Here is a 27,167-nt window from a genome sequence, read left to right as displayed (position 1 = left end):
TAGAAAGTCATAATAATGAGATAAAAAAGTGGAAATTCTGAGATGGAAAGTCAACATTACGAGATAAAAAGTCAAAATAAGATAAAAAGTCGAAATAAAAAAATTTAAATTAATAAATAAATTAATTTAAAAAAAGAAAGTCAAAATTATCAGATAAAAAGCCGAAATAACGAGATAAAAAGTTGAAATTCTGATATGGAAAGTCGACAAGAGATAAAAAGTTGAAATTAGGAGATAAAAAGTCAAAATTTTGAGATGGAAACTCGAAATTATGAGACAGAAAGTCATAATGAGATAAAAGTCGAAATACTGAGATGGAAAGTCGGAATTATAAGATAAAGTCTAAATAACAAGATAAACAGTCGAAATTACGAGATGAAAAGTGTAAATAATGAGATAGCTTTGTAGAAGAGTCACAGCAGCAGCTCTTCTCTCCTGTTCAGATATGGATTGTGAGTACATTGAGGAGTACTTTAAGTGTGGCTTTACAAGTGATGAAATACTTCATTTGCTGGTCAATTCACATGGAATTGTACCAAGCAAACGCACATTGGAAAGAATTTGGAGGCATGGAAATAATAAAAGGGATGTGGCTGTTCACAACTGTCTAGCCATGGAACCATTGTCCCCCCCATCCCTGTCGCCCATCTTTGACATCATCAGCGGTCCACGCTGTAGTTCTTGGCTAACGAACACAGTTATGCCACAAGTGTCTAGTTTTCCTAAAGATCACGGCTGCAAAAGAGCTCACAATGGAACCAAAGTGAGAAACGCGATGGAATCCAAGGAACAACTTCAAGCATGACTTACTAGAAAACACGAAGGTGGCGTCCGTGTGGATCTCGTCAACGCCTTTGTCAACACTGAAGTCTTCAATGAAGGTAGAAATGGCGTTAAATCCCTTTCATTATCCATGGTTATAATTCACGATTCATACATATTTATAGGTATTTCCAATTGTTTCTGCATGTCCATTTTTGTAGGTGTTGCTTTGAACTTTGAACACCAGAGAGAGCGAGAGAGCCACAACCTCTGCTGTGGACGGTCTCTGAAGTAGTGAAGCTAGACGACACAAGACCGGAAGTGTTCAAAGACACTCCATGTGTGGGGTAAGTTGAGCACTACGAGTAGTAATCTGAATGTGGGAAAGTGTACGAAAAAGTTTATGAAATAAGCGAGTGACTTTCCGTACGCGGCAGGCCAGGATCAAGATTTAAAATGATCTTATTTCGAAATGTTCCTCCATGTCGGAAGTCGCTCGCTCGGCCATCTTGATTAGTGGGCGGGTCGGAGTGGAGCAGAACTAGCTGTCAGTGAGAGAGAAACACCTACAGTGCTCGCTTCGTGTTTGCACATTAAACAAGTGTGTTACTCCACAGACGGACGTTTCCTTTTCTTCGTTTTCCACCGCGACAACGCGGCTGGGTGGAGTTGTGTTTGCGAGTCTTTCGCCGCTTATCATTTTGTACCGGAGAAGGGAGAAGAAGAAGAAGAAAACGACCACGGCGAAAGGGAAGAAGAAGCAGCGCGAAACATGGCCACTACAACCTGCACACGATTCACGGACGAGTATCAGCTGTACGAGGAGCTGGGCAAGTGAGTTGGACCTCCGACGCTGTGACTGAGCACATGGTGCCCGCCAACGAGGGGTCGAGGGCGGCCACGGAGGGCCAGCCAGTGTGCGTGCGGATGGGCGCGTGGGCGTGCATGTGTGTTTGCGTGAGTCGTGGATGAAGGCTCTAGCAATATACTATACTATCCGGTATATCTAATCTAGCAAGGTCAAATCTCAATATTAATATACTGTATATTGTTTACTTTGTGTACTTCAGTGTCTCTAGGAAAGTGGGAATTATTATTATTATAACATTAGTATTATTATTACTCTACTTATAGTATGGAGGTCGTGCAATTGCCTTGTTTCTTCTTATTAGTGCCAGAAAGTGCAGACCCCATCGATATATAGTGCTTTATTTCTTCTTATAATAATAATTATTAGTATTATTAAGACCTGAGCACGGAGAAACAGTGTGGAGACCTTATTGGGATTTCTTCATTGGTTATTACTATTCTCATTCTTCTTATTATTAGAGCCTGAGCATCAAGGGATAGTGGAACCATGTGGAGGCCTGGCATGGCCTAGTTCCCTATTATTAGGGCGAGAGCACCGAGAACCACTGTTGGAATCGCTCCCTTTATTATTGGGGCCCAAGCACAGGGGTGCAGGACCCTCTTGGATGACTTTGTTTCTTCTTCCTCTCGTTATGAGCACGGCTAAACGGTGCAGAGATCCTATTGGGATTGCTTCATTTGATATTACTATTGTTATTAGGGCCCAAACATGCGGGGTGGGGGTGGGGGGTGAAAACATGTGGAGTACCTGGAATGGCCGAGTGTCCCCTGTACTGTGGGGGCCCTATTGTAATCGCTCCCTTTATTATTGGGGCACAATCACACATTTGCAAGGATTCTATTGCAATGATTTTATTTACTCTTGGTGCTATTATTATTGACTAATCACAGAAAAGGTATGAAGACCCTATTGGAATCACTTTGTTTACTATTAGGGCTCAAGCACAGAGTTGCTTTGTTTTTTTACTATTATTAGGGCCAGAGCACGGAAAAAAGGTGCAAAGTGGCCAAGCACGTGGATACTAGGACCCTACTGCAACTGGTAGTTTCTTCTTGTGAGGATTATTAGAGCCAGAGCGCAGAGAATAGTGCAGTCCTATCGGAATTGCTCCGATTTATTGTTGGAGGCGGAGCATGAAGATTCCTATTTTACACCGAGACCCTGAGATTTCTATTATTAGGGCCGGAGCACAGAGACGCGGTGTGTCGGTCCCTTTGGAATCAGGCAAAACTATCCAAGCGGATCTGTGTTGACCTAAAACCAAAGATAATAAATAGGGCGGCTGTTGTGAATAACCAAGGAAAACACACTTGAAAGGCTGGAGTTGGAGTTGGAGTTGGATTTTTGAATGAAAAAGCAATTAATTGAATGTCCAAATAGTGGTAGATTAATTGGATAATTGCTAGTGATTAATTGTGGCAGACCGGACATGGAAAAAGGATGAAACTTGTCCATGTCAAACGGGTAGGAACCCTTGAACCAAACATCCACTACATCCCCTGCGTAAATTCCTCTATTGTATTTTGTCATCACGCCATGACTACGTAACGTCACCAACGAATATCGGGAAAATTAAGATTTAGCAAAACGCCAGCCGTGCTTCCGATTGTTTGCTTTATGTTTTTGTTTGTTTCTTACAGGGGAGCCTTTTCAGTGGTGCGCAGATGTGTCAAGCTCTGCACGGGACAGGAATACGCGGCCAAAATCATCAACACCAAAAAGTTATCTGCGAGAGGTAAGCACTTCCCAAAATAAAGCCAAGGTGTTTTGCTGACAAATGAAGAATGTCAAGTAAAGTCCAGGTCACAAGCGATTTGTGGCCTCCCCAAACACTTCGTTTTTTTTGCTTGGGGACAGCATAGTGGTGGTGACCATGAAGGAACACCCGGCCTACAACCTGTGAGTTGAACGTGCGTACCACGCACCAAACCTGAGGCAGCTCAGGCGTACGGCTGTTGTTTCATTCGTACAGCCGACGCCCCCAAGTTGTACGACCAACGTACGTACTGACCTCACCTTCCACCAAGGGAGAACAAAATGTTAATGGTAATGGTTTAATTTCATTTGAACATACATCAGATTACAATTGAGTGCATCCCATAATCAGTTCACAGTTCCACATGTCCAAAAGGAGTAGGAAGAAGCAAAGCTTATTAAATCCTACCCCTCCATCTGGTACTTTTACAATCAGTAACTCTTACATTTGTTCACTTCCTGCTTTCCATAATACAGTTTAAGGTTGGTTTTTTTTTGAATTTTTAAATTTTGTAATTTTTTGTCCCGTGCGGAAGTACGAGATGATATGACCATCCAATGACATAATGGGTACCAAGTGTCAATATAGTGATGTATATAGCACATCATGACTGGTTCAAGACTCTTCATCCTTGTATTTAGCAAACATCAACTGCTTGTATTGTTTCTTGAATTGGCTCATCGGTGTGCATTGTTTGAGGGTCTTACTCAATCCATTCCATAGTTTGATTCCACATACTGAAATGCTATGGCTTTTTAACCTAGTCCTAGCATATAAGTGTTTCACATTTAGTTCTTCCCTGAGATCATATTTCTCCTCTCTTGTAGAGAAGTATTAGATGACATTTTTAGGTAATTGGTTATTTTTAGCCTTATGCATTATTTTAGCTGTTTGAAGATGAACTATATCAGCAAGTTGAAGTATTTGTGATTTTAGAAATAATTTTAGAAATGTTCTCTGTAGGCGGCATTATGAATTATCCTGACTGACCTTTTTTGCAGTACATTTAGCGAGTGAAGATTGCTTTTATAGTTATTAGCCCATATTTCCACACAATAAGTAAGATATGGTAGAACCAGAGAGCAATAAAGAGTGTGGAGTGATTTCTGATTGAGAACAAATTTTGCTGTGTTCAATATTGAAATATTTCTGGCCACCTTATGTTGTATATTTGTAATATGAGGTTTCCAGCTCATATTTTCATCTATTGTGATCCCCAGAAATGTATTTTCCTTCACCCTTTCAATGTCTACACCGTCTATTTGTATTTGCTGGTGCGTGTCCTTTCTGCTGTTACCAAACAGCATGATGTTAGTTTTACTTAGGTTCAAGGACAATCTATTATCATCAAACCATCTTTTTAGTGTGACCATTTCTTCTATGACCGTTCTAATGATTTGGTCTGTACTCCCTCTCGCCGTACGGGCCCCACATGACCGATCTACCCGACACGCAAGGAGCACGGAAGAAATATTGCATTGGATGCGCAAGTTCCATATGTGGGATGCACGTGTGACGCACGACACACTAACTGTCGCCACGTGCAAGTTTGTTTGACATGACAAAGAGGCTCTGCGGCTCGGAAATCAGCACATCACACCGCGCCTCCTTTTCACGTAGATCGGCCGTAAGAGGCCCGTTTGTACCATTGAGGTGCCAACTTTTTTTCTCTTACTTTTACTTACTTTTCTCACATGATTATTTCACCATTCCTAGCCTGCTACCATAGTAACGTTATCGTGACATGTGACTGATAACCTCCGACTCGTCAATACTACCTCCAATTAATGAACTGGCTTTTTCCAGCAGCCAATAAAGCACCTTTGCTGCTGCTACTGCTAATGTTAGCACACGGCGCTCTGCATGGCAATTGGTGTCTAATTGATTAACAGGCTTTGCTCTGGGCGTCCCAATGGTAGGGATCCATGGGGAGTATCAGGTTATTATTGGACGGGAGGGAGGCGGGGCTGCTCGGCGTGCCATCAATGGCGGTGATGTCAGTGTGGCGAGTGTCTTTTAACAAGATTAAATCCATCCCAGATTATCCCGCTGCTAATAGCAGGAGGCTAACGGCTAATCCCCGTGATTGGCTCCATGAGACCCACAGCAGGACTCGGAGGGAATAAATAATCCACCCCCAAAGTGTCGCTATGATAGCCAATGTCTCCTTAAGAATCTGCATGACCATGTGACCTGACCTTGATAAATGTTCACCACGTATGTCCACGATGCCGAGCATTATTGTGATTCCGCCTGTGTCTCCCACTCATTTCCGTCATAGGCCCCACCCCCACAATGCCCAGCCTGGTTATCTGCCGTCCCGCAGCTTGTATGGGTTTCTTCCTGTCCTTTTCAAAACCTCGACGTCCTTCACACTGACGGCTGGTGCCGGTGTGTCCCGGCAAAAAAAAATTCACGCATCTCAAGTGGAGCAGCGATGATGAGAGAAAACTCATTTCAGCTTCCAGCCATCATTTCCCTGATGTACTCCCCCTCTTGCGACATGTTAGCAAACTCAGCCAGTTAGTTGTAAAGATGCTCTAGCAAGGCACCATGCCCTATTTAGTATAGCACCAATTATATAACATGCATACATTTGCTTCATTAGGCTTGCTACTGTGAAAGGTCCAGTGGAGCATGGTGCTTTTGGTACCAGGGCCTTCATCCATCTCTTGGTAGCGCTTGCTAACCATCAATAATATACCTACATTGGCGAGCCGTTAGCTGGGCTGCTCAATTAGTTGTCGACACTCACTGTGTTTGTAAGCGCTATCGTTTAAGAATGCACGATAACAAGATGAATAAGTGACACCTATTCATGGAAGTTGTGATCATGATTGACGTATCTCCTGAACACGTTAGCCACTTGCGGCTCCGACCTAGCTAGATGCCGCCAGCCAGGCATGGAAACCAAAATAAAGCCAAATTATATTGAAACGTGAGCGTTCATGCATGCCGGCACGGATAGGCTTAGCGTGTTACAAGATATTTTACGGGCTTATGTTCATTCTTCCGATAATACCAGACATAGGCAAGGCCATTGCGGTGCATGCGTATCAAAATAAAGCTCCTTGAAACATTTGAAATAGGTTTCAAACTTAAATGTGCGTAAATAATAATATATATATGTATTCATATCGCATTCTTAGAATATATTACTTCAAATTGTTTTCAAGTAAAAGTAGTTTAGGACTGCCGTGATCAATTCATGAGTCGCACACGCAACCACATTAGCATGCCAACTCCGCTAGCTTCCGTCCACGCTCCGAGGTTCGCTATTTTAACCTGTTTAGTTCAGGGGGAGGCGGGTTTAGTGTTCCTAGTGATTGAGCGGTCCGTCGAGTAAATACTTCCCCACAACAAATATTTGTATGGATCAAAAAGATGTTTTTTTGTTTTTTAATTTCAACGTTTTCCTGTGAATTGATGATTGATTAATGGTCTATCAGAGGCCATCAAAGGATTCGGTGTCAGTAGTATGGAAACAGGAGTTCAGAACATTCCCCCCCACAAATGTTTATTTTAATTGTGATGAAATGAATTAAGTCTCTTACTTAAGTGGAAGTGGGACATCTTTGGAAGATAACCCTCCCATCCGAAACATAAGAACACAGTAAAGACTTCTCACGCCATTGGCTCATATTTGTGGTCTTCATCACCCCCTTCCGCATGTGTTTTCCTCCACGCTTAGCATGAAAACACACCACCCACCCATCCACCCACTCCCCGTTTTCTCTCCTTCACTCCACTCCTTCCTCCGCCTCCTCTCTTCTCTCATCTTCTGAGACGATAATCAGCGGGCTTACACTTCACTGTCAGTCCTCACTGCCAGCGTCTCTGTATTTATGTGTGTGTGTGTGTTTATTTCCATGGTTATCCGTGGGTGGTCCCGGACCCCCAGTGCAGACTGCAGCATGAGGAAGATAACATGTTGGCATACATGCAGCATAAATGTTCTGTGATGCACGGGGGGGAAGCAGACACGGTTCCTTCCTCCGCGTGTTCGTCTCCATAGCAACAACTATCAGCCCCAAACATCAGACGTTGTCAACCTAAAACCAAATCAGCCCTTCTCCATCTGCTTCTTACTGCCAGATCACCAAAAGCTGGAGCGAGAGGCTCGAATCTGTCGCCTGCTCAAGCACCCAAACATCGGTGAGGACGCACACGCACACACACACACACACACACACACACACACACACACACACACAGCGACCTGGATTCCCAGCACTCCTGGCATGTGTGAAGGGAAATGAAAGACTTTGTTCCTGATTAGAGGAAGTCAGGATCAGCCTTGGGTCTCCTGTGTAGCAACACTAGCGTGAACTGGAGTGCTGCATGCGCGGGACCTCCAGGAGTAGCAATGTTTATTCTCATACGCAAACTATTTCTTTGATTTCTAGTTCGTCTTCATGACAGTATATCAGAGGAAGGCTTCCACTACCTCCTCTTTGACTTGTAAGTCTCCTTTCTTGTTTCCTTTCCCCTGACTTTCATTCAAGATTCAACTGTTCACTCCTCTCCTTCGCTCCTTTGCTCCTTCGCCCCTTCACTCCTTCTCGTTCCACCTGTTTTCTCACCGCTTCCTCTCATGTCCTGCTATTATTAATCTTCTCCGCATGATGTTTTGTCATTATTTTTATTATGCTGCCAATACCCATCACATGGTGTAGATCAAGTACACATTTTCAAAGTATTTATGATGAGTGGCCGCCGTCACACAGTTCAAAGGTCATTTGGGGGATATTTGTTGTGGTTTTTATGAAATAACACCATGACATGTATATGACCTCATTCAAGGCTGTCCATCCCCTCCAGTAGCGGCCTTTCTAGACCACTTTGACTCTAAAGTTGACCATGCTACTTCCTGCTTGCTGTGGAGGGCGGTGTTACGTGGGAAAGATGCATGCTGAGCTTTTCTCCGACGGCGCTGAACATGACCTCTTCCGTTGTGTAGTTGCATCATCCCCTCTATTTGCCTGTCCCACAGAAAAATGTACAAATCCGTCTTTGGTAGCCATCCATCCCTTTTCTATGCCGCTTAGCCTCTTCACAGCTGACTTGGGGCCAGAGGCGGGTCCACCCTAGACTGGTCGCAAATTAGCTAATAATAACAACGGATGAGATCGGTTAGCATGTAGGCCACACAGTCTGGGTTCGATTCTCCACTTGGTCGTCTCTGTGTGGAGTTTGCATGTTCTCTCTCAACTTTACGGTAACATTACTGCCACCTAGTGGGCGGTGTACAATACGACATCTGTGTCTTCTCAATGCCATCAAATTGTGTCGCCGTTTTCATGCTCGACTTATTCATTTTCATATTGTTGAAAAACATACGATTGATGCCACGAGTTCCTCTCTCCTCAAGTTCACTTTCCTCATGTCCTAGTCGCTTGACTTCCTTCTCGTTTCCTTTTTCTCTTGTCTCATTTGCTCCTCGTTGGTTCATTTCCTCAGCCATGGTGTCCTTCCACTTTTCTCATTCCCTTTCCATCTGGTTTCCTCCCTTCCTCGTTTCTTCTGTTCTCTATTTACTCTCATTATTCTCTCTCGTTTCTTCTCCTCCCCACTCTTTCCTCTCCTCTCCTCCTCTCCTCCCCCTATTTTCCTATGTATACAATTACATAACACTCATGTTTACCCCCCCCCCCCCATGCACACTCCCACGCCGTCCGCATCCAGCTCTCTGCTAGCCCCTTCTAGTTTCCATGGTAACTGCATCATGTGGGGTGGGTGGGGGGTATCGGGCAGCCCAGAAGATGCGGAGTAAAATAAAGTGTGTGTCTTCTCATGCCAGGGTGACCGGAGGTGAACTGTTCGAGGACATTGTAGCCAGAGAGTACTACAGTGAGGCAGATGCCAGGTAGGTGCAGCACCCCACACCTTCCCTTCCCCCTCACCCGAGTAGCCCCGATTCGCACGCCCACCACTCGCCACTGAGCATGTGACGCCCTGGCCTCGGAGAAGTCGGCTAGTGTAGAAAGACAATGCAGCGTGTTACGCCACGTCAGATAGCAAATGCTCTCACTTAGCGTTGGTTGGCTTCTCCATCAGCCTTAATGACGATGGGCCTCGCTTTCTGCTAAACATCCTTTAGCTTGATTTAGCTTTCTCTGAGCGCCACGCATCTCGTTGTTGATGCTGTGTGGGCAGACATCAGCAGTGGAACTTCCAAGGTCAAACACTGTCTCCCAGTTGCAGTAACGCAAATACAAGTAATCAGTTCCGGGGTCACAAACCTGTAAACCAGGGGCGGCAAACTGGTTTTCACCGTGGGTTACCCTTGGAGGGCCGTATCAATGTGTCGGCACATCCTGCAGCTGTCAGATTCCGCACTATGAATCACTCCAAAAATGCTTTACAATACCATGCAATAAACTGTGCAATAAACCGTGCAATAAACCTGTAGCTTGATCAACATGTACACAAAATAATGTATCTGGAATCTCACCTTGTGGGACTAATAATAATAAAAATAATAATAATAGGCGTCTTATAGCTTATCTTATTACTTGGGGTGTCACGAGACGAAATGAGGTCCATGAGAGCGAGACGAGAGTTCAACTTTAAACCTTAAGCCTTTAGGTGCCCGAGTTTTTTCAAGAAAAGTTTAGACATGACTATTTCAAAAGGCGGTCGCTTGATGGTTCAAGATAAAGGCTAACTGAGGATCAGACAAATTGTGGGCCGTCAGAGCGAGCAGACTAGGGTGTATGCGGGCGGGGGGTCAAACTCATTCAACTCCTAAGATTTGCATGGAAACAAACCCAGGAATGTTGCTGATGTCCGCCATCTCCTGGTTGAGGGCAGTAGCTGCATGTGTTGAATTCACCAACGTCGCTTGTCGCTATTTTGTGACTTTGCAGCTTAAAATTAAGAAAATTGCAATGAAAAACTCTGACTGGATAAGTTTTATTTGAGTTTTTATTTAGCCGTGTCACAAAGCATGAATTAAAATGTTTATTGTCCCACATTGTCCCATTGGTGTTGATGATGGGCGTCTTTCGGCCCTCCTTGCATTGCTACTCATGAAGCTCCACTCTTTTGCTGTGTGTGTGCGTATATGCTCGCAGCCCTGCCTCTCCCCACAGAGCGGTCTCGTTCTGTTCGCCCTTGTTCTATGAATGATGTGAGACAAGCAGGCAGGAATGCTCAGTGGGAGAGCGTGAGTGGGGGTTTGAATGGCCTAGCGTGAGCACCCCCTGAGAGCTTTTGTCATCGGAAACTCTTCTGTTCTACTTTAGAAAAACGTCTGGAACCAAATTTCATCTTTGAGTGCAGCAGCTGAGGCACTGAACTCTTTTTTTTTCACCTCCCCTCTTAATGTCAGTCATCCAGGCCAGTTCCCTCCCTGCCACCCACCCGCTCCCCTGGAGACCAGCAGGAAGTGGGACTTTAATTAGCAGCGATAATTAGTCTGACACAAACGCACAAACCTCAAACTGTGCTGCAGGGCACCTCGTCAACTGTGAGCATCACTTTCTCCTCAGTGATGCTGTTTGACACCAGGAGATGTTTCTCTCCACACACCGACGGTGCATTGTGGTTTCGTAAAGGTTGGTTAGCGTGCCAGCGCCATGGCGCCGTGTGATGTGTTTTAGCACCTTTTGATCACAGGGAGGAATTTGACCAGCGGCGCTGGGGAGGATAGATAGCCTTGTGTGTCTGCCATTCTCCTTTTGTGATCGATATCAACGTCAGCCGGAAGCCAACACTGGGTCTATGGTCATCATCACACTTTTCCTCTCTGCCGGCACTTCTCTCTTTCAGTGGCACTCGTTCACTGCTGACCAAGGACAATTGTTACATTCAATAACAAAAATTAATCTTTTCTTTTCATTTTAGTCATAGATATGGATATAATCATAGATATGGGGGGTAGCTCGGATATGCTCTGCTGAAATATGTCCATAATTTTTGTTGCACAGAAAATATATAAAAGCAAAATAAAATAATATCCATTTTAAATCATAATTTTTATATTATTTTTATAAAAGGGCTGCACAGTGGTTTTCCCCGGACACTCCGGATTCCTCCCCCATCCCAAAAACATGTTAGCTTCATTGGCCACTCCAAATTGTCCATAGGTATGAATGTGGGTAGGAATGGTTGTTTGTCTATATGTGCCCTGTGATTGGCTGGCGACCAGTCCAGGGTGTACCCCGCCTCTTGCCCCAAGACAGCTGGGATAGGCTCCAGCATTCCCGTGACCCTTGTGAGGATAAGCGGTAGACATTTAATGTAATTATAGTGTACTGTAAATAGTACAAAAATACAGAATGAAAATATATATATGTAATGTAATAACATAGATAATAATAATATTAGATATTGTCCTACAATAATATGAAAAATACATGCATTGCCCAAAACTTTGGTGTCCACTGCCATCATGCGTGTTAGTTAGCATGAGAAGCCTCTTCATCGCCTCCGTGTTGCTTCTAACACACACCAGCTGCAAAGCGAGAAACTTGGATAAAGTTATGGTGACGTCTAGATGTCTAAAAATCACATGGTGTCCAATCGTCATGATTGTGATCACTGACATGAATTTTTTGTCGTCAACAGTTTCAGCGATCATGTGATTATCCATCTTCTTGGACAATTCCATTGCAACAAGCTCCTGAATTGTAATGGAATTAAATATAAGAATTAAAAAATGAAGTCTCGTGCAGGCCGAGCAGTCACCAGACGTCACCAGAACCCCTTTTAGGACGAGAATGGTGATGGTGGGGCTCGTGGATGGTGATCCTCTAGACGCCTTCCTGTGTGATCATGACCCAGTGTCCCGATACTTTTGTGGATAGGTCAGAATGAAATCAGAGGCTGGAAAGAGAGGATGTGCAACAGGAACACAAACGCGTACTAAGTAAGGTACATCTCAGGCTCTCTCTGTCCTCCCACTCACTAGACGCTGTGTGGGTGGGCAGCCCGCAGGCTGCCGTGTCTCTGTGCGCTCGCTATTAGCTACATATTTTGCACATTACACTCGCTCATTGCACCTTGCCCCCCCCCACCACACACACACACACACACACACACACAAGTGTATCGCTTTCAGTGCACAAGTGTGATATTGCTGTTCCTTTAAGCCATGGAAAAATAGCCTGGCACCAGCTCCTCCTACGAGTCACGTCCACCCGATACATAAGCGCTGCATTTAGCATTTAGCATATCTATCCTCAAATAGCGGCCTCCGCTCACATGGACGCCCGCTCAATGTTTCCATCTCCTTGGCAGTTGTTTTGTTTTTAAATTGTACACATACTTTCTTCTTCTTAAATGATCATTGCAATTTATAATTTATTTTTATTTTAGTATTATTCCTTTACAATGTAGTATTTATTATTACTTTATTCCCTTATAATTTACACTTTTTCCCCAATCTTATTTTGCAAAAGTTACAATTTTATTTTGTTTGTTTTGTTTCTCATACTATTATATATTTTATTTAACATTCATACTCTCTGATACTAAAATGACATTATTTTTCCTCTATTATTATTATTAATATTATTATTATTATAGTTACAATAGGACTTTTTCTTTTAATATTTTGATGTTATTTTCATAAGATGTCAGCTGTTTTTTCCGTTTTTGCTTGAAAAAAAATTCCCACTATTTCAACTTTCTTCTGATAGCCGTTCTTCTTGGAATTTGAAGACTTTATTCTCATAATATTTCCAAACCTAATTTTCCAAAAATGACAAGTTCATTTTGTTTAGCTCCGTACATTACCTTGAGTTTGTGACGCATGCAGAGGCTTCACTTTATTAGGCCTGGTTTTGTTCACGTGGACCCTGGCAAAGGGGCGTTATGGGTCAGCGAGATAGATACGGTACATACTAGATAGACTCTATGAAACGTTAGGTCTGCATGAACTGTGATGAACTTGTGGGTGTGCAGCCATTACATGCATGGCCTAGCTTTCATTCACACCCAGCGTCACATCCACAAACGCCTGTAGTGTTTGCGTGCGGGCGTGTGCGTTCATGCAGTCCACGTCTCCCGCAGCTGGATCCAGGCAATGTCCTTCTAAGTAAACGCATCTATGCGTCCTTCCCTTTTGTTTCCTACGCATGGGACCTCGGCGTATGCGGCACGTCTGGCTTGTTTTGCCTCTGTTTTGACATTTGGGTGTGTGCGTTGTTGGTATCCAGCAGCTTTTCGACATGAGACCGCCACTGGGAGGCAGAATTGGACGTATTGATCCTCAGCACAAACATTTCCTCAAATGGCGGCTGGGGGCGTTTGTTTACTTGGCAGCGCGTGGAGGCCTTAGTTGTACACAAGTCTTTGGGGTTCTGTTTTTTTATTTCAATCTCATTACCTTTTCCTTCCTAAATAAAAACGGGGAAATTCTAAATACATAGTCTTACTTAATTCAAAAATAATAAAAAGGCATTAGTGCAAATAACTACTATATATGTGTATGTATGTATGTATGTATGTATATATATGTATATATATGTATATGTATGGATGTATATGTGTGTGTGTATGTATGTATGTATGTATATATGTGTGTATGTATGTATGGATGTATATATGTATATGTATGTATCTATATACTATGTATGTATATATGTATATACTATGTATGTATATACTATGTATATACTATGTATGTATATACTATGTATGTATATATGTATATACTATGTATGTATATACTATGTATATGTGTGTATATATGTATGTATATATATATGTGTGTATATATATATATATATATATATATATATATATATACAGTGCGTATATATGTGTGTGTGTGTATATATATATATATATATATATATATATATATATATATATATACGTATATATATATATATATACAGTCTCTATATACAGTAGAAAATGAATGAATGAAATATTGCAATATCATATTTGATATATCAGTGTAAAACTGTTTTTTGTATGCAGTCATTGCATCCAGCAGATCCTGGAGGCGGTGCTTCACTGCCATCAAATGGGCGTGGTGCACCGAGACCTGAAGGTAGGTTCATGCATCCCTCCCTCTTTGCATGTCCCTCTATAGAAAATAAGCATGGAAATAGAAATATACAAATGTCAGTGGAGATCCCATCAAGCAGCAAATGGTGCCTTCATTGCTGTTTTGGGCACCACCTTGGCTCTGTGGGGCCCGGGGGGGTTTAATCACACCTCTGGTTCATTTACTCAGCTCCACATGTCAGACATGACTCTTAGCAATTGATTGTCAAATCCCCGGTGCGCTTTTGATTGCTTTTATTGATCAGGTAATAACACTCTCACTGCTAGAGAGGAGACCGCTCCTAAGATGATATTGGCCAACTTCCAGCAAAAGGTGTCCTTATTCAAACTATTCAACTAACGTGACCTTTATTATGTCATTTTCCCACGTCATGTTAACGTCCAATCAGGTTTAAGAACAAACAATGAGGGTGTTGCTTACATTCTCTGACTGCTGGAGAGTAGCAGTGATTGACACCAGAATGTGTCCACATGCTACCCAGGAGATTTGCATTTGCATTTGCAACAGTCCTTATGACTTGTAAGGTCTCAAAATGTCAAGCCTATGACTTCAGATTTGACTTGACCTGTCTTGTCTTTACTTAAGCCTTGACGTCAGCCTTATGACTTGTAAGGACTCGAAAATCTCAAGCCTGTGACTTTGGATTCGTCTCAACTTGTCTTGTCTTGACCTGAGACCTGACTTGAACTTTCATGTCTTGACTTGAGAGTTGACTTCAATACTTATGACTTGTAAGGACTCAAAAAATCTCAAGCCTGTGTGTGACTTTGGCATTGATGCAACTTATCTTGTCTTGACTTGACTTGACCTGACTTGAGGCTTAAATTGGACTTGCATGTCTTGGCCTGAGACTTGACTTGAGCTCTTATGACTTGTAAGAACTTGGAAATATCAAGTTTATGACTTCAGGCTTGACCTGACTTGAACTTGCATGTTTTGACTTGAGAATTGACTTCAATACTTATGACTTGTAAGGACCCAAAAATCTCAGGCCTGTGTGTGACTTTGGCATTGATGCAACCTATCTTGTCTTGACCCGACTTGACCTTACTTGAGGCTTAAATTGGACTTGCATGTCTTGGCCTGAGACTTGACTTGAGTTCTTGTGTATTGTAAGGACTTGAAAATGTCAAGTTTATGACTACAGGCTTGACTTGACCTGTCATGTCTTCAGTTGAGACCTGACTTTGGCTTGCATGTCTTGACTTGAGAGTTGACTTCAATACTTATGACTTGTAAGGACTCAAAAATCTCAAGCCTGTGACTTTGGTATTGATGCAACCTATCTTGTCTTGTTGACTTGGCTTGTAAGGACTTGAAAATGTCAAGCATATGACTTCAGGCTTGACCTGACCTGACGTGTCTTCAATGACGACTTGTTTATGACTTGTACAGACTTGACATTATTGAGACATGACTCAGCCTGTCTTGACTGGACTTGAGGATCAGGCACAGGCACATTGCCTGTCTCCTGAAGTAACTAGGATGAGGGGTGCCATTTATATTTCTAGTTCTAGGCGACGTTAAAATGTGACTTTTGAGAGTCATCTTGAATATAGGACTACTTATTTTCGATGTAGGATGAGTGTTCTGGTTGCAGGGAGGTGGGGGCCAATGTGGAGGGACACCAAAGCAGGTCCAGTGGGAATAGAAGCCATTATTAGAGTCTCTTCTGACAGAGAATAATGAGGCTGGCAACATTATGTGGGCCACAGAGACTCAAACATGGCACACCGTGCGAGGCAGGGAAGAAAAAGCACAGATTGCTCTTTTGTGTCAGAACAATGTCTTTAAATAGCCTCCATCTTGGTGTCGGGGAAGAGGATGCGTTTTCTCCCAAGGGTGTTGCTAACCTCCATTCACACCCTCCCCCCAGCCAGAGAACCTGCTCCTGGCGAGCAAATGCAAGAACGCAGCGGTGAAGCTGGCAGACTTTGGTCTGGCCATCGAGGTCCAGGGAGACCAGCAGGCCTGGTTTGGTACGTGCGGCCAGGAACCTTCTAGAACTACTCTAGCACCGCAACGGCACCCAGGAGGAGGAGCGGGAGGCTGAGATGACCTCTCATGGCAGCTTGCTTGCATCCTTCACCGCCGCCTTCTTTTGCATCCTTTTTCTTTGCTTCCTCGCTTCCTCTTCCACTTCCTCTGCCCTTCAATTCTCTTCATTCAACACCTTCCTTCCTCCCCTCTCACTTCCTCTTCATTCATTTCCTCACTTCCTCGCCTCCTGCTTTTCTTCCTTCCTCGCCTCCTGCTTTTCTTCCTTCCTCCCCTCTCGCTTCCTCTTCATTCATTTCCTCGCTTCCTCACCTCCTGCTTTTCCTCCTTCCTCCCCTCTCGCTTCCTCTTCATTCATTTCCTCGCTTCCTCGTCTCCTGCTTTTCTTCCTTCCTCTTCCTCGCCTCCTGCTTTTCTTCCTTCCTCCCCTCTCGCTTCCTCTTCATTCATTTCCTCACTTCCTCGCCTCCTGCTTTTCTTCCTTCCTCCCCTCTCGCTTCCTCTTCATTCATTTCCTCGCTTCCTCCCCTCCTGCTTTTCCTCCTTCCTCCCCTCTCGCTTCCTCTTCATTCATTTCCTCGCTTCCTCCCCTCCTGCTTTTCCTCTTTCCTCCCTTCTCGCTTCCTCTTCATTCATTTACTCGCTTCCTCTTGCTCCCCCCTTTTGTAACACCTTTGTTTTCTCACTTCCTCAACTTTTGCTTCCTCTTCATTTATTTCCTTTCTACCTCTCTCTAGCTTCCTCTCCTCTTGCACACGTCTTCTTCATTTCCTTGTTTTCACTTCCTAGCTTCCTTTCTTCTTTCTCCCTCCTCATTCATGTCCTTGCGTCCTCTCCATTCATTTCCTGGCTTCCTAGGCTTCCTAGGCACCCTCCTTGTTGTTGTCTTGCTGTTGTTTTTCCTTGCCAGCTTCCTTTCCTCTTGGTTTCCCTTCAGGTCTTTCCTCGTTTCCTTGTGGTTATTGTTCATTTGCCCTTTTCCTCTTTATGGTTGTCTCCTTTTTTGGTTTCTTTTTGTTCACTACCTCATTTCCTCCATTTATCCCCTCTCCTGCTTCCTCTTTAGTCACTTCCTTCTTGCTTTAATTTCCTTGCTTCCTTTTCTCTTGCTTCCTCATCATTCCTTTCTGTCCTTCCTCTCCTCTTTCCTCCTCCTTCCCTCTTTCTAGTTTCCTCTCCCCCTTTTCACCCTCCTCATTCATTTCCTTATCTTCTCTCCTCTTCCTCTCCTTCCTGCTTGGTGTCATTGTTGTCCTTTCCAGGCGAGTCTGTGTTTTCACGCCTGGTTCTTTGCGTGCAGGCTTTGCAGGCACGCCAGGCTACCTGTCACCCGAGGTCCTGAGGAAGGAGGCGTATGGCAAACCCGTGGACATCTGGGCCTGCGGTGAGCCGGACACACCAACGCCGTGCTTTACGTGCTTGACATAAACGCAGCATGGCTTCTCCAGACAACACCAGAGTTTGATGTAATAACGGGAGTGTACCTTGTGTGTGTATGTGTGTGTGTGTGTGTGCGTGCGTGTCACAGGGGTGATCCTCTACATCCTGCTGGTGGGCTACCCTCCTTTCTGGGACGAGGACCAGCACAAGCTGTACCAGCAGATCAAGGCTGGGGCCTACGACGTGAGAGCCTTTCCTTGTCTTCTCGCCCTTCTTTCTCTCTTTCCTCTTTCCTCTTGTTCACCTCACTTCCTCGTTGTCTTTCTTCATTCATTTCCTACTTCCTCTTTCACTAGCGTCCTCGTTGTTATTAAATCTTATTGGTTGCATCTCATCCCTCTCGCCGTTTGTTTTCCTCATATAATCTTCCATCCTGGTTGATGCTTTCCTGGTCTTGCCTCAGTTTCTGTCCTCGTCCTTTCTGGCCTTTCACTCTGTCCTCGTTGATTTCTGTTCTTTTTTTGGTTTACCCCCCAGTTTAGTTTCCTCTTTTCTCTCTGCTTCCTCTTCATACTTCCTCCTTTACTCACCCATTTCCTTCCTTCCATCTCTTCCTGCTCTCCTCATTCATTTCCTTGCCTCTTCTTGTCTAGCTTTCTCTTCATTAATTTCCTTGTTTCCTTTCCTCTTGCGCCCTCTTTTGTTGTTTCTCCTCTCAAACCTCCTCTTCTCTTGCTCACTCCTCCTTCGTTTCCTTGGTTTCACTCTCTAGCTTCCTTTCCTCTGGCCTCTCCTGCTTTCTCTTGATTCATTTCCTTGTTTCCTCTCCCCTTGCTTCCTCATCATTCATTTTTTAGTCTTTTCTCTGTGCTCGCTCTTTTATTACCTCCATCTTTTCTTCTCTTCCTCTTCATTTCCTCCACTCCCCCCCCCTCGTGTTTTCTCTCATTTCCTGCTTTGTCGTCGTTCATTTCCTTGTTTCCTCAAGCTTAATTTCTTCTCCTCCCTTTCCCCCTCTTCTCTCGCTTCCTTTAACTTCCTCTCGTCTTGTTTCTTCTTCCCTCCGTCCTCGCCAGCTGTGCCGCTGCTTCTTTTTTTGGCAGCTATTGCGTAACTCAGTCATCTCATTCATATTTCAGGGGGTGGAAGCCCCCCCCCCCAGGTCACTTTTGCCTGCATGCCAGCCAGTTAGAGGCTGCAGGCCTAACCTCCTCACCTGGACTTGATTGACAGCCTTAACATGACATCACTTCCTGTGCCGCTACTGTTTACTGCTACTGTGCCTTTAAGCTAAAGGAACATTTATTCATATTCATTCATTCATTCATTCATTCGTTCATTGTTCTCAGATTGTCCCTTAATGACCTGCACTTGCCCTCTAGTTCCCTTCCCCAGAGTGGGACACGGTGACCCCTGAGGCCAAAAACCTGATCAACCAGATGCTGACCATCAACCCGGCCAAGAGGATCACCGCCCAGGAGGCCCTCAAGCACCCGTGGGTCTGTGTAAGTGTCCGGCATCTGTTCCGCACGTCTATTGCCACCACGGAGTTCTTCTGTCGCCGTAATCTTCTCCTCTTACTCCTCCTACCCTCACCCAGCAACGGTCCACGGTGGCGTCCATGATGCACAGACAGGAGACCGTGGAGTGCCTGAAGAAGTTCAATGCCAGGAGGAAACTGAAGGTGCGTCTTCTCACCATTTTTATTGTTCTCATTTCATGTTTGAAGAGTCTTTTAAAGACACGTGAAAACGTGTCGGATGAGTGTGAAGCGTAAAAACCTCCAGTACAAGAGCTTGAGCAAACACTTTGAGGAGGTATTCATGTGTCGCCATATGTTTATTATGGATTACATGACTGCACAAATAGGCCTCTCTTGAGGAAACAGCTTCAAAACGAGCTTTGCTCATCTCTTTTCTGGATTTATTTCCCTTTGGCCAACAGCTAGTTTTATTCTCACGAAATACTCCTCCGCAGATGTTTTTTTTTTTTTTACAAAGTAGATTTTAATCAGCCAAATATGTTTATATAGGAATATTGGGGTCCAGGGTAGTTGTTAGCGGTGTCACATACATTTGTGTTTCCGTCTATAGATCACCATAAAATGAATCCATAATGGAATGGACGCTGTAGCAGGCCGGGATCACATTGTGGGAGAGACCAAAAGTGAATGACAACACGAGTATGTTCACAAACACAAATGTTTTTTTAAAAGAACTTTAAAAGTCCCACGCAGCAAACTTTCTTGCTGTCCGCTCCACGGAATGCTATGCTGCTGTCCTATGCCAGCAAAGGGCAAGACTTGAGAATTACTTTGACGCAGCCACTTTTTATTATGCAGCGGCGATTTCGACAGTGCAGTGGGGCACACCACTGTTACGCATCAGCAAAGGATAAACGTTTTTGGGGGGAATTTACTTATTTTGTGTTGCCATCCAGCGGTTAGCTTCCTTTTGCGCTTGTGTGTACTTGTAGTAAGACTTTACAAAAGTCTTGCCTTTCCAAACCTTGCCAAACCTTGCCAAACCTTCCCAAACTTTGGTAAACTTTGGTAAACTTTTCCATACCTCGCCAGACTTTGGCAAACCTTTCCAAACCCTGGCAAACCTTTCCAAACCTTCCCAAACCCTGGCAAACCTTCCCAAACCTTTCCAAACCCTGGCAAACCTTTTCCAAACCCTGGCACACCTTTTCCAAACCTTTCCAAACCCTGGCAAACCTTTTCCAAACGTTTCCAAACATTTCCAAACATCGGCAAACCTTTTCCAAATGTTTCTAAACCCTGGCAAACCTTTCCAAACCCCAGCAAACATTTTCCAAAGCTTTCCAACCCTTTCCAAACCCTGGCGAACCTTTCCAAACCCCGGCAAACCTTTTCCAAAGCTTTCCAACCCTTTCCAAACCCTGGCAAACCTTTTCCAAATGTTTCCAAACACCTGCAAACTTTCCCAAACCTTTCCAAACCCTGGCAAGCCTGGCTGTAGCAGGGCGGGATCACGTTGTGGGAGAGCCAAAAAGTGAATGACAACAGTGTCAGCAAAAACAGCCAATTTGGAGCAAAGGGCAGAGAAGCAAGCTGGATTTGTGCAATTCAGCAACTTCTGTCTTCTTCACATCCAAGCTGTTGATGCCGCTCGGAGGAAAGTAGAACTGTTGCCCCCTACTGGCACAGAAATACAAGTAATCATAAGTAGAAATAATAAGTACTATGCATACAAGTCTGCACTTCACAGACTTTGATCTGTCGCTCCCATGAAAAAAAGCAAAAGATGTGGACGTCTTTGGCAGTTGATGTGACTTCTTGAAAAGACGTCTCCAGACCAGTTTTCTTCTTTTCTATCTTCCAGGGAGCCATCCTCACCACCATGCTGGTCTCTCGAAACTTCTCCGGTAAGTTTCCCCAAGCAGTCCCGCTGGCATCCTCCCATAGAGAAAGTTGACCCGCAGGCCTGCATGTGCTCATGACGCTCGGAGGACTTGCATCCTTCCTGGATCATGGCACCATGTTGAAGGAACGTCACCGCTATTCCGATTGCTGCTTGCTTCCCACGGTTTTATTGAATGGTGACTAAAATGGCGGCATGGTCATATGCAACCCTTGCTGCACAAGCCCACATGCTCATTATGTGTCTGTTGTTTTGCTATGTGAGCTAACGTTGACATGTTTGTTACGTGTTCAAAGGCATAGAACTTCATGTCAAAGACGTCAAAGAAGATCAGCACACTTGTTTCTTTTTAATATGAGAGGTCGTCATGGTCATAGATTGTTATTGGCAAATGGGGCGCACTGCTTCTCTGCAACCAGCAGAGGCGCCGTTTCCTTCATTTCCTGCTAGGCTGTGGTCTACAGTCTCGGCGTATGTCGTTATTTTCCCAGCTCGAGCACCCGCCCACTGATGGAGCTGATTGGCCCTTAGTGGCTGTGACTGACAGACCCCCTTGTCCGATGGTTTTTCGTTTATGTCCCGGTTTATATACACCTTTTCCCATCGTAGCTCACATTTCAGCAAGAATTGTATCATTCTGGCCATCTGGCCAATCATTATCTCTACTACTTTCGAGTAGTCAGTGTACAGCTGGTACTGCAGTATAGATTTACTATCCACTAAAAATAGCTGGTGGGGAGCAATACGAGTGTGTCTGGTCTACAGTCGGGCTTGGTGGTCTGGAGCTGCAAAAGTGCTGCCATCACTTGGGGAGTTGCGCTTCATGGAAGGAAACCTGAATTCCACCATGTACTGTTCACCTTGCGATGAACATGCCCAAATTGTGTGAATATTTAGTTCCAGCACCAGTCTTATCTAGCACTGCCTTAATCCTCTTGGACATGGACTTGACCTCCATGATGCCATCCCTGGTGGAGCTGGTGGATGATACACCTTGTGCTCCTTCGCCATCCTTCCCTACTTCTGCTTGAGGTGCTCACCTCTCATGTTGGACGTGTGGTTGGAAACTATGTGTCGGAATGTCCCAATCATTTTTCCTCTCCGTGAACCTCAGCTCCCCTGGTGCTGGCAGCACTCGGCAAGATGTCTTGCTGCCGACTTGTGTTGCCCGCTGATTAGGCCATAATGGCTGTGTGTCAAGGCCATCTACAGAGCTGTACCGTGGCTACTCTAAAGTTGGCCGCCTACTGCATATTGACCCGCATCCAGTACTTGGGACAGTGTTAACTGCCTCAACACCCAATTCTGCTCTCACTATCGTGGTCAGGGCCTCATCAGACACGAATAGAGGGGCCAGTTGAACCGATGCGTGTATCCTGTCTTTGTGCGTTTGTGTCTTTTTGTGTCCTGATGCTCCTGCTGCTGCTGCTGTTGTGTCCCACTGAAACACACACACACACACACACACACACAGGCCAATCCCTGTGTCTCTCCCATTCCGATTGTGAGGTCATCAGGCGAATGATTCACAGAGAGAAAGAACTTTGGACACATTTCGATGTGAAGTGAAAGACATTCTTGTTCATCCAAGAGCTGACATTCTATAATGGCATAGGAGTCATACATTATACACACCTGAATCACAGAGCTGACACTGTTTGCGTACCTAATAAATCGGCACGTGAATCCTCACTTGTTCTAGCAGCCCGGACTTGAGCGTGATAGGTGGATTTCCACAAACTAGGATCCAATGTTAATAAATGGAGTTAATATTTTAGTAGTTGGAGCACAGAAAGCCTGTTTATGACCTTTTAGAGGCGCTTTGAACATTATTAGAGCCCCGTGGACATTGAATGGCACCCCATGGTCATCTTTATACTCGTATTACTCGTATACATGCTAAGCAATAATAAGGCATGATAGCTCACCGTGTGGTACTGTGGTGTCTCCAATGTAAAGATGGCCGATGTCCATCTTTGTATCAATGCCATGCCATCAGCCACATCAGGCCACGATACTGCTAGCATTGTTTACACCACACTACGCAGCGCTTCCGCAAGCTACGGGACCCCTGAAGTGACACAAGTTAGTGGATTAGTGGATTAGGGGATTAGCGGAGCTGTTGGTAAATGTTGGCCAAAGTCAACGAGAGCTAAAAGCAGTGCCTCTTTCTCTCTCTGACGTCCTCTGATGACCCCTGAGTTTGACACATGCCCACTCAAACCCCGCCACCGCAAACTAACCAATCCTCTTTGTCCCCGCCTCTTTGTGTCTCCCCTCCTTTCCGCTCCTTCCTTTCACCAACTCTCTGCCCCGCCCCTTTTACACTTCCCGTCGCGCCATGCTCCGTCCGTCCATCCACGCCATGTAATCCTCTCTCTCCCATGCGTGCTCGGGTCTCGGACGGGCCGACAGTGGGCAGCAGGCAGACCACCGCTCCAGCCTCTGTCGCCGCAGCCGCCGGCACCACCGCAGGGCTGGTGGAACAAGGTAGCATGGCGGCTCGACCCCGGGGCATGACGCCCATCTGCCCGTGCCTCCCGCACCTTCTTTCTCTATCTGCTCTTTGGCTTGTCTCCTTCTTCTCCTTCCCTTCTCAGCATGGGAGCTCAGAGCATGATGGCTTACCGTGTCGCCCTCAGTCCTTCACGTCCTCATCGGCCTCAGCTGGCTTTCCGTCTAGTTGCACGGCAATGAAAGTCTCAAATCCGTCTTTCCACCAAGCAGTACGCATCACTTCATTTCAGCTTGGAAAGACTTGTGTGTTTGAGCGTGTGGGCGGGATGTTTATGGAAATGGCTGTTAGCCAAAATGGGCGGGGGTGTTTAGAGGACATTTACATTGTGCTGTAATTGTTTGACCCCCTTGAAGTACCCCACAGCCGTGACTAGTTATGTAGGGACCCTTCACACATTTGACAAGAGAATATGATCGGCATTTTTCGGTTTCAGCCCCAAAGCGGACACCCCTACTTTAAATGATGGTTGTTGCTGTTTGTAGTAGTCTTTGGGCAGAGAAAATGGGGGGGTTGTCACTCTGCATTTGAAAATGTGAGGTTAGCATGAAATTTATCCAACACCAATACCAAAACAGCAGCTGTTTCGAGGGGCTTTTACACGTCCTGTAATTCTGCACTTTGGGGAAAATATGTCACCTTTTAGTGGTGAAGGACTGATGGTTCCCCTTAGTTATCGTGAAGTGGAAACGTGAGGAAAAGTGCTTGGTGGGAAGGAGGCGTTGATGGAATGCAGTTTTCAAAATAAAAGATGGAAGGCCAGCTGCTCATCACCACTGGAGTCCATGTGTCTTCTGCTCTGTTTGGATGCCATGCTCACTTCCCCGTCATCATCATCCTCATGGACACTGCCTCGGAGCATGGCTTGGATGTGGAGTGCCGGTATCGCCCCCTTCCTCCATTCTTTGCTCATTCTCCTTCTTTTCATCATTCCGGGTCTCCCTTCCTCTTTCCTTTCCTTTCCTTTCCTTTCCTTTCCTTTCCTTTCCTTTCCTTTCCTTTCCTTTCCTTTCCTTTCCTTTCCTTTCCTTTCCTTTCCTCGGTCTAACAAATGATTCTTGGATGTTTAAGGATGCCTGAGAGCTGTCGGTGAATGCTGCATGGGGGGGCGGCACTGGACCAGTGCATGCGCTGCAGCACGGGGAAGCTGGAAGAGGGGGCAGGGATGTTGGGGTGGGGGTGCATGGTCAGCATTGTTGAAGACGCGAGGCTGGGAAGGTTCTCGCCCACGAAAGGCAGATTAACGTCGTAAATGTGCCGCTGTTATTAGCACGCGCTAGCATTGTCCCCCGGGACCCCTTCATACTTTCGTATGATGTAATGGACTCTTCATATTCAGTCATATTCAACATCAGGCCATATTCCATTCAAATTTGCTGTATCTTTTAATTGCATAATTGTCTTGACACAAACAGCAAAATGAATAAAAATGGAAATGACACAATCTACATATATCGCTATCAAACTTACCTCACAACTCGGCAAAAATTGCAGTCATAAAATATTGAGGCTAGCCTCAGATTAAATGCCGTCGGTGATGGCGAAGACTAAAAATGCGATGGTGACCATAGATTGCTCATGGGACAACACAGGCGGCATCGCAACCCAGCCCTGGCTGCTCAGCACAACATGGTGCAGCGGTTAGCTTGGTTCTGCACTCGTTTGACAGTAAAGGAACTTTAAAAGTCCCACGTAGCAAACTTTCTCGCTGTCCGCTCCACGGGCAAGGACAAGACTTGAGAATTACTTTGACGCAGCCGCTTTTTATTATGCAGCGGCTAACTTTTGCAACACTTTACAACAGTTAAGAATGATTTTGAGAGTGCAGTGGGGCACACCACTGTTACGCCTCAGCAAATGATAAATTGTTTTTCGGGGGGAATTTACTTATTTGGTGTTGCCATCCAGCGGTTAGCTTCCTTTTGAGCTTGTTTTGCCTTTCCAAACCTTTCAAAACTTGCCAAATCTTCCCAAACCTTTCCAAATATTTCAACATATTCCCAAACCTTTCCAAATATTTCCAAACCGTGCCAAACCTTTCCAAACTTTTCCAAATATTTCAAAATATTCCCAAACTTTGCCAAATCTTTCCAAACATTTCCAATTTTTTCCAAACCATGCCAAACCTTTCCAAATATTTCAAAATATTTCAAAATATTCCCAAACCTTGCCAAACCTTTCCAAATATTTCCAAACCGTGCCAAACTTTTCCAAATATTTCCAAACTTTTCCTAATATTTCCAAATATTTCCAAACCTTGTCAAACCTTTCCAAATATTTCCAAACTTTTCCTAATATTTCAAAATATTTCCAATCCTTGGCAAACCTTCCCAAATATTTCCAAATATTCCCAAACCTTTCCAAATATTTCCAAACTGTGCCAAACTTTTCCAAATATTTCAAAATATTCCCAAACCTTTCCAAAAATTTACAAACGGTGCCAAATCTTTCCAAATTTTTCCAAACTTTTCCAAATATTTCAAAATATTTCCAAACCTTTCAAAATATTTCCAAACTTCTCCTAATATTTCAAAATATTTCCAATCCTTGGCAAACCTTCCCAAACCTTTCCAAATTTTTCCAAACCATGCCAAACCTTTCCAAATATTTCCAAACCGTGCCAAACTTTTCCAAATATTTCAAAATATTCCCAAATATTTCCAAACCAAGCCAAACCTTTCCAAATATTTCCAAACTTTTCCAAATATTTCAAAATATTTCCAAACCTTGTCAAACCTTTCCAAATATTTCCAAACTTTTCCAAATATTTCACAACTTTTCCAAATATTTCAAAACATTCCCAAACCTTTCCAAATATTTCCAAACCGTGCCAAACTTTTCCAAATAGTTCTAAATATTCCCAAACCTTCCCAAATATTTCCAAACCATGCCAAACCTTTCCAAATATTTCCAAACTTTTCCAAATATTTCAAAATATTTCCAAACCTTGTCAAACCTTTCCAAATATTTCCAAATATTTCCAATCCTTGGCAAACCTTCCCAAACCTTTCCAAATATTTCCAAACCGTGCCAAACTTTTCCAAATATTTCCAAACCGTGCCAAACTTTTCCAAATATTTCTAAATATTCCCAAACCTTCCCAAATATTTCCAAACCATGCCAAACCTTTCCAAATATTTCCAAACTTTTCCAAATATTTCAAAATATTTCCAAATTTTGTCAAACCTTTCCAAATATTTCCAAACTTTTCCAAATATTTCCAAACCCTGGCAAACCTTTACAAACCTTCCCAAACCTTTACAAACCTTTACAAACCTTTACAGTATTTTCTACACTTGACTCGGGTGTTTTCCTTTGGAGTAGAAAGAATCACATGACAGCCCATCACAGCGTCAGCAGTAGCGGCGCTGTCCTTGTTTCCAGGGGAGCCCGCTGGGACCCCCACAGGCCCCCCGCCCCATCCCCGGCTAGGCTCCAATCAAAGATTTATGGATCTGTCCTGCACATTCATCCTC

The 27,167-nt window shown here is 44.3% G+C and overlaps 1 protein-coding gene across 27 annotated transcripts in view; it reads left to right on the top strand.

The window, feature by feature from the left end:
- Positions 1-1,275: 1,275 nt before the first annotated feature.
- The window catches only part of camk2b1 (calcium/calmodulin-dependent protein kinase (CaM kinase) II beta 1), a 43,740-nt gene continuing 17,848 nt past the window's right edge, over positions 1,276-27,167 (top strand). For 7 of the 27 annotated variants that reach the window (XM_058071900.1, XM_058071896.1, XM_058071894.1 and 4 more), the window contains exons 1-12: positions 1,284-1,596; positions 3,274-3,368; positions 7,485-7,544; positions 7,796-7,850; positions 9,190-9,255; positions 14,322-14,394; positions 16,289-16,391; positions 17,711-17,794; positions 17,939-18,033; positions 19,173-19,295; positions 19,391-19,474; positions 21,138-21,180. In XM_058071900.1, coding sequence (XP_057927883.1) covers positions 1,535-1,596; positions 3,274-3,368; positions 7,485-7,544; positions 7,796-7,850; positions 9,190-9,255; positions 14,322-14,394; positions 16,289-16,391; positions 17,711-17,794; positions 17,939-18,033; positions 19,173-19,295; positions 19,391-19,474; positions 21,138-21,180 — 943 coding nt within the window. In that variant the 5' untranslated portion in view covers positions 1,284-1,534. Of the gene's footprint in view, positions 1,597-3,273; positions 3,369-7,484; positions 7,545-7,795; positions 7,851-9,189; positions 9,256-14,321; positions 14,395-16,288; positions 16,392-17,710; positions 17,795-17,938; positions 18,034-19,172; positions 19,296-19,390; positions 19,475-21,137; positions 21,181-23,591; positions 23,667-27,167 lie in introns of all 27 variants that reach the window. The other 20 variants (XM_058071884.1, XM_058071877.1, XM_058071889.1 and 17 more) reach the window with 8 other exon arrangements.

The sequence above is a fragment of the Doryrhamphus excisus genome, chromosome 4, assembly GCF_030265055.1.
Source record: "Doryrhamphus excisus isolate RoL2022-K1 chromosome 4, RoL_Dexc_1.0, whole genome shotgun sequence".
NCBI lineage: Eukaryota > Metazoa > Chordata > Actinopteri > Syngnathiformes > Syngnathidae > Doryrhamphus > Doryrhamphus excisus.
This window is presented reverse-complemented; position numbering and strand designations above follow the sequence as displayed.